The sequence below is a fragment of the Felis catus genome, chromosome D1, assembly GCF_018350175.1.
Source record: "Felis catus isolate Fca126 chromosome D1, F.catus_Fca126_mat1.0, whole genome shotgun sequence".
NCBI classification, from domain to species: Eukaryota; Metazoa; Chordata; class Mammalia; order Carnivora; family Felidae; genus Felis; species Felis catus.
This window is the reverse complement of record NC_058377.1, coordinates 60,418,326-60,426,657: the sequence shown is the minus strand read 5'-3', so window position 1 is coordinate 60,426,657 and position 8,332 is coordinate 60,418,326. Positions and strand designations below refer to the sequence as shown.

General features: G+C 38.9%; 1 protein-coding gene across 1 annotated transcript; it reads right to left on the bottom strand.

Moving 5' to 3' along the window:
* Nucleotides 1–1,478: 1,478 nt before the first annotated feature.
* On the bottom strand, nucleotides 1,479–3,786 carry LOC101098332 (olfactory receptor 52B4-like). The gene has a single exon (XM_019813037.2). The coding sequence runs from the start codon at nucleotides 2,415–2,417 to the stop codon at nucleotides 1,479–1,481; it is 939 nt and encodes a 312-aa protein (XP_019668596.2). The 5' UTR covers nucleotides 2,418–3,786.
* Nucleotides 3,787–8,332: the final 4,546 nt, after the last annotated feature.

Genomic DNA, 8,332 nt, shown 5'->3' with positions numbered 1-8,332 from the left:
ATATTCCATTGTATATATGTACCACATTTTTTCATCCAGATTTATTAAGGTATAATTGACATATAACATTTTGTAAGTTTAAGGTATACAACATAATGATTTGACACATTTATATTGCAAAATGATTACCACACAATAAAGTTTGTTAACCCATCCACCACTTCATGTAGTTAAATTTTTCTCTGTGTGTGGTAGGAACTGTTAAGATATACTCTCTTAGAGACTTTCAAATATGCAATACAGTATTAACTGTAGTCATCATGTTGTACATTACACTCCTAGAACTGATTCATTGTGTAACTGGAAGTTGTACACTTTGACAACCTTCACCCCTTTCTCCCATCCCCCACTACTCATCTCTAGCAACCATCAAACTGTTCTGTTTCTATGAGTTCAGTTTTAGATTCCACATACAAGTGAGTTCATATAGTATTTGTCTTTCTCTGTCTGACTTATTTTACTCAGCTTAATGTCCTCAGGATTCATCCATGTTGTCACAGATGGCAGGATTTCCTTTTTATGACTGAATAGTATTCCAGTGTGTGTGTGTGTGTGTGTGTGTGTGTGTGTGTGTGTGTGCGCGCGCCACATTTTTTTTTTCATCTGTCAGTGGACACATAGGTTGTTTCCATGTCTTGTCTATTATAAATAATGCTGCCATGAACATGAGGGGGTACAGACATCTCTTCAAGGTAGTGATTTCATTTCCTTCATACATATACCCAGAAGTGGAATTTCTGGACAATATGGCAGTTCTAGTTTTCAGTTTTTGAGGAACCTCCACACTATTTTCCTTAATAGCTCTACCAATTTACATTCCTACCAACAGTGCACAAGGGTTCCCTTTTCTCCACATCCTCATCAACATATATTATCTCTTTTGGATAATAGCTATGCTAAAAGGTGTGAGGTGAAGTTTCATTGTGGCTTTGATTTGCATTTCCCTGATAATTAGTGATGTTGAGAACTTTTTCACATACCTGTTGGCCATTTGTATGTCTTCTCTGGAAAAAAAAAAGTTTATTCAGGTCCTTTTCCCATATTTAAGTCAGGTTATTTGTTCCTTTACTATTGAGTTTTGTTATTGAGTTATATGGATTTCTTATATATTTTGGCTATTTACCCTTTATCAGATAATGATTTGAAAATATTTTCTCCCATTCCATATGTTGCCTATTTGTTCTGTTGAGTGCTTTCTCTGCTGTGCAGAAGCTTTTTGGTTTGATGTAGTCCCGCTTGTTTATTTTGCTTTTATTGCCTGTACTTTTGATATCATATCCAAAAAACCTCATGCTCTTTTCTAAACACTACCTTATAAAGGCAACATGACAATCTATCTTTCAAAGTCATGATAAATCCATTTGTTCACAGTCAGTAGAACCCTTAGTTAATAAGTTTCTACAAAATAGGGAAACAAAATGTGAGACACCATAGTGGTGAACATACCACCAGATCAGTCACACAGACTCAACATGTTTCTACTGTGAAGACAGAGTACTGACCACACACACTCGAATCTGCCTGGTCTTGACCCCATAAATGATAGGGTTCAGCATGGGAGGGGCTAATGTGCAGATATTGGCCAGCAGAATGTGAGTATGGAGGGGAACATGATGCCCAAACCGCTGGGTAATTACAGTAAAAATGCCAGACAAATAGAACATGGAAATGACCCCAAGGTGGGAGCCACATGTGCCTAGAGCCTTTTGCCGAGCTCCTCGGGAAGGGAGGTGGAAGACTGCATTGAGGATGAGGGTATACGAAACCAAGATGAGCAAGGCATCTGGCATTACAGTAGAGAGAAGAACAGACAAGCCATACCAGACATTGACACGAATATCAGCACAAGCAAATTTGGCAACAGCCATGTGCTCACAGTAGGTATGTGGTAACACATTGCTATGGCAGAAAGGCAGTCTCTTCACCAGGAACACATCTGGGAGTATCACAGAGAAGCTTCTCAGGACCACAGCCAGACCAACCTTTATGATTACTGCATGACTGAGCAGTGTAGTATATCGCAGTGGGTCACAGATGGCCACATAGCGGTCAAATGCCATGGCCAACAGAATCCCTGATTCAGCAATGAAGGTGGCATGGATGAAGAAGATTTGAGTGACGCAGCCATCAAGGGAGATCTCCCCAGCATGAAACCAGAATATGGCCAGGGCTTTGGGCACAGTGGTAGTGGACAGGATGAGGTCAGCCACAGCTAGCATGCAGAGAAAGAGGTACATGGGTTCATGGAGGCTGCGTTCAGTAATGATGATGAAGACAAGGAGGCTATTCCCAAGGACAGCAACCAGGTAGGAAATAAAGAAGGGAAGAGAAATCCATATGTGCTGGTCTTCCAGGCCAGGGATGCCCCGCAGAATGAAAAGTGAGTGGCTGGCACCAGTGTGGTTATGGGTTGCCATTCCCAGGACAAGTCACCTAGATGTTGGTGTATAAGATTTGCAGTCACTTCTATCTTGCCAAAAAAGGTGAAAAGGGTTGAAGTAAGGGAGGTAGGAATAGATCATTTGTCACTGGATGAGCAGTGGAAAGGATCCTGGTCAGAAAGTCAGGAAACATGGGTTAAAACTCTTTGACATTCTATTTACTATTTGATCTCAGTAAAATACTTCCCTGCTCTGGATCTCTCTCTTATCACCTTAAATCTAATGTTGGGGAGAAGCTGGATTAGATCATCTGTAAGAGAGTTGTTCCAGCTCTAGAACACCATAGATCTTAGTCTGAGGTTGTTATAAATAGTTAAGAGCTGTGAAAAACAAACACTGCCATTTCTACTTTGACCATCTGAATGTGATATGTATCTCAAAACCAGTCACTGAGTTGACTATAATTTAATAAGCCTTACTGAGCACCTACCATGGCTCCTAGAGGACCTACCTGGAGGATAAAATTAAGCAAAATATCTAAATGATAAGGACAATGTAAAGGAAAAGTTAAACACAATGAGCTGTGGAAACATGGAGAGCTTCCTGGAAGTTCAGAAAAGATTTTCTAAAAGTGCCACCCTAAGTTGAACCTTGAAGAAGAAGTAAGGTTTTGCCAAGTCAAGTCACGTGAGGAGAGAATAACATGAACAAAGTCACAGAAATCTGAAAGGATATAGATTATGGAGGAAAATTATAATGATTCAAGGTTACTGTAGCAAAGAGGGCTTCACACAAAATGGTAGAAAATAATGTCAGGCAGTGAGGTAGGGGCCAAATCACTGAGGATTTTGAGTATAAGTGTAAGAAGTTTAGAATTTATGTTGAAGCAGTAAGAGCCACTGAAGGATTTGTAGTAAGAGAATGGCATGATGAAGTTGGCATTTTAGGTAGCTCTCTCACTCTTGCAATATTGTGTAAGATGGATGGGGAATGGAGGAGGCAGGTTGGAAAATGGAGACAGATCAGTTAGGAGAGGCTCTGTACTAAGGACTGCATGTGCACTGTTTTAATCACCACAGTGTGAGATAATTGTAGTCATTTCCCTCATTTTACTGATAAGGGAGCAAACAGAGCTTGGAGGATTTAAGTAGTGCCCTACCCAAGGTCACCTGGCTAGTAAATGGTGGAGCTAGAATTTGCCTACATACACCATCCTCTGAATCACTTCATACATGCGTTATTCTATGCTGGTCCCCTTCATCAGATAATTGTGATTTCCTGATTCCTGCCCTAAGGAGAAAAAACAATAAAAACATCCATTTTTCATTCCCTTAACCTCTTGACCCTCACTCTGCCATCTACAAATTTATTTATATTTGAATCGCCTTTTCTCTTTTTCTCCAATTCAAGACTCAACCCTCCATCTGTCTTCATCTGCACACTGGACCCCAACCTTCTCTTTAAGTACCTCTTCCTACTCATCTGTCACTCTAGTAACTTCAATCTCTCTTTCTCTCTCTCTCTGTTGGCTCCTTCTCCTTCATCTGTATATATGATCAATGGTCTCTTCCCCCTTCACTTTGGTTTCACAGAATGGATATGCTTTCTTTCTTCTATCTTTTTACCATCCTTTAATCTTTACCCAAACCACTTTACTTACAACACAAATATGCTGCTGAAGCTTCTAAATAATGCTTCTAAATAATGCTGCTGAAGCTTCTCTAAAATAATCGATCATAGCATGCTTGCCAAATCTACATTAATTTTAGGTTTAAATTAAGTGCCAGATTAATTTCTCATTATTAGGAATCTCCAATTTCCATTATTAATACTTTTGTGTGATAATAGCAACCATTAAATGCCTACTGTTAGATATGTTATTTCTAATACTCACACCAAACATATGAAATTGAACATATCACTAGTTCATGCATGAAGAAATTGACTCTCAGGTAAGTAAATACCCAAAGTCAAACACCTTGTTAGTAGATAAGCTGATATTTGAATCCAGAAGTATTAGCATCAAAGCTTCCATTAGCTTTAAAAACTTCCATTTTGTTATGTTGACTACTACACCACCTTTCCTTGGCTTCCTCCCTACTCCCTTCAATTCTCCTATATATTCCACAATATCTAAGACATGTAAGACAATGTATCATAGGACAAATAAGCGATTGAGGATTTAGAGTCTGACCTACCTGGGTTCAATTCCAGTTCTGCTTGCTACAAATCCACATACAAACACACAATCTTCCATTCAGATGCATATTATCACATACATTCATTTATACAATCACCACACACATTCACTCATAAAAATTTTGATGAATATCTACACACACATTTTCACTATTCATACAAACAGCCCTTCACTGTGAACACATTCACGCACACATGCACACTCACATACACTTTTAAGCTTTCCGTCACATCATAGCCACCCAAATCCATACACAGTCATTAACCAGTCAAACTCACTGTCACAGAGACAAGTTATGACTTACTTAAGTCATAAATTTGCCTATCTTCATTCAGCACACTGATTCTCCTCTTCTTGAATCAGTTTCTTCCAGGAGATGAAGCTTCCAGAGGCTATTCCACTCTTACCCCTGTCTCCAGCCTTACAGCCCCCTTATCCCTGCCATAAGGGACTCTCATAGAAATGCAACTCATAGGACAACACCCCTGCTTCACCAGTTCCACTCTTGATTTACCCAAACATGAGTCAGAGATATAAAATATCAATTCTGGTTGGCACGTTATACCAGGGCTCATCAAACTGCAGCCTGTGGGCCAAATCTTGTCTACCACCTGTTTTTTTTTATGGGTAAAATTTTATTGGAATACACTCATTCCCCATATCTACTAGGACTACTTTTTTGGGACAGAGTAGTTGCAACAGAGACCATCTTTGAAGCTTAACACTTTTACTCTTGCCCTTTACAAAAAAATTTTGCCAGCTCCTGGTTTAGAATAACCTTGTCATATAACTTACTATTTAGCAAGGCCACAGAAGGAAAGGCAGTTTTCCCAAGTTCACAAAAGAAATGAGTCAAGAAGGTCTCATGCCTCTCCTTCCACTAGTGTTTCCACTATGCCACAAAGCATCCATGGGAACATTTTTGTCTGTCCTCTCAGGGAATGGTGAATTTTTGTCTGCCCTCTCAAGGAATGGAGAATTCCAAATATAGTGACTAAAGAGTTACCAAATGATGAAGGCAATCTATTATTGTCCCCCATGTCTCTCATCAGTAAATTCAGTGTTTTCCACCTTCTTTATCCCCACCCTCAGCCAGACCCCACCATTGATGCCCATGGACAGAAGGGCCCAGAAAGTCACCAGACTATCCTGGTCAGTACCAACCTACTCTCTCCTCACCCCAAACTCTCCATCACAGCCATCAGGAACCACAGACTGGAGTTATGCCCCTGCCTGGATTGCAGGGTATTCTCACAACAAGCAGACTGTATGCAGTGGCTAAGGGATTAAGTTGGAGGAGGAATTACAGGGTAAATTATTCTTTCTCTGAGCATCTTTGGGGACCATGGACTTATTCATATGACTTTCTTCTCCCCTAGGATCTCCTCTACTGCCAGTGACATAACAATAAGCCCTGAACCCTTCCTTGTCTGAAGAGCTGCATGAGCTTGACAGGAGAAGAGGTGGAAGAGAGGTTTAAGATTGGAGAGGTGAGGGTAGAGGACAGAAGTGTGGTTAGGGACTTTCATCAAGGCTCCACACGTCACTCCAGCTCACCCTCTTCAACCCTGACTTCCAGAAGGCACAGAAGCATATTAGGAGCTGGAATTCTAAAGATTCTCCCAAACATTCATTTACTCCTTCACCACCCATTCAACCAACTATGTTCACCACACCATGATAAAATGTTAATAAAATCAAATCCACTGAAAATGTATTAATATTGTTTTGTGTACAGGACTAATACTTTCATTCCATCATGCAAGGGACTTAATGGAACATTTTCATTGATAACCCTCTAAGATTTTTTTCTTCCCTATTCATGGATTTATTTATTGTTGAGATCAAACTGTGCATGTGGTATACTTTTTTATTTAATTTCATAATATAGGAATTTCCAATTAACAATTGGTAATAAATGTTCCCAGTTGTAACAAATGTTCTGCAAACCATGTAGCTCCTTTAATTCAGCTGCATGTGTCTCCTGTCTGATGCAATGACACATAGTTAGTAATCTATAAATATTTATTTAAAAATTTGAGTGACTAAATATTATACCTTGGTGACATAATACAATACATTTAACCATTCCACTTATTGAATATTTATAAAGTTTCTCTTTTTCTCTGTTGAAATTGTTCTGTAATGAACATATATATGTATAAATTTGTACATGTGTTATGGATTATTTCACTTAAATATTTGATATTTCAAAGAAGGAAATTATTATGGCAATGTTTCTATTTCCATGTAGTATTTTTTATTGTTGATAGAAATTTTTCTTTAATAATTTTGTTCCCAGCTAGTGCTCATTCACTTTAGTGTAGGAGCTAATGCTGCTTTGAGATTTATGTTATCTGTCTTCTCCTATTCCTCAAGGCTATCTGAAGGTCCCCTGGATTCCCTCACAAACAAATGCATGGAAGTCTTACACTTGTATCATAAAGACTTCCATGTCCATCTGGAAAACTTCTTCACCACGTCCCCTCGTCCCCTTGATTCCATTTCCTCCTCTGATCTCAGTTGAATTTCCCTTCACTCTGCCTTCGTTATGCACTCCCATAGTCACATCCTTTCTCCATTTCCAAGTATACTAATTCAAACATCCCACTGCCTAGCCACACAATTACTTGCCCAAGCATATGCTGACTGTATCTGCTTCCTAACCTCACCAAAACAGCTAATCTATTAATACCACAAGTTCCTTTCTAAATCTTCAGCCCACTCTGTATGATTTCCATTCTTAATTAACTTTTAGATTCTATGCCCTTTTTATGATAGCTTTCTTTTAAGTATGTTCAAATCCTTAAAATTGTTTTCTCCATTCTATCTAGTCCATCTCAACATTAATATAAACTGAAACAAGAACATAATTGGGTAGTCACCTGGAGAACAAAACGGTGCCACTAAAATGATTACCAACATAGACTATTAGCAGGGTCCAGCAAGCTTACACATTGCCTCAAGTTAGCTCACTCTCCCACTCTGCCTAATTAACGCTTCATATGTACACCCTATTCAAACCTCCAATCTTGATTCCAGAACCTAGCTCTTTACTCTTGGAAGAGAACCTTGTCTACTAAATCAGAATCAGTCAGTTGGAAACTCACACGAATTCAAAACACTGGATATAAAAACATATCTACATCTGCTCCTACCCACTCCTGCTTCCTCCTTATAGGAGGAACTGTCTGTCCTGTCAAGGAATAATCCCTCCATTTGTTCTCTGGACACCTAAGAAAGACTAGCCCGAACAGGCACAACCATGGATCTCTAAAGTATTATTTAGGGCTAAAATTTGCAGTATATGTACTATCTAGGAAAAAACAATATGAGAAATCTGGTGTGAAGAATCCATTGACATGGCAGAAAAGCATATGAGAAGATAATCAACATCATCATATTTCATTTAAAAATTGCAGATCAAAAAAAACAATGAGGTACCACTATATACCTATTAGAATGGCTAAAATTCAATACACTGACAACACCAAATATTGGCAAGGATGTGAATCAACAAGACCCTCATTCAGTGCTGGTGGGAATGCACAATGGTACAACCACTTAGGAAAACAGTTTGGCAGTTCCTTACAAAGCTAAGCATACACTTACTATACAGTCATGCTCCTTAGTATTAACCCAAAGGAGCTGAAAACTTATGTCCACACAAACACCTGCATACAGATGTTATAGAAGCTTTATTCATAATTGTCAAAACTTGGAAGCAGCCAAAATATCTCTGAACAGGTGA

Excerpts from the sequence above, each read along its gene's own strand:
- LOC101098332 (XM_019813037.2), bottom strand. The coding sequence starts at position 2,417 with ATGGCAACCCATAACCACACTGGTGCCAGCCACTCACTTTTCATTCTG.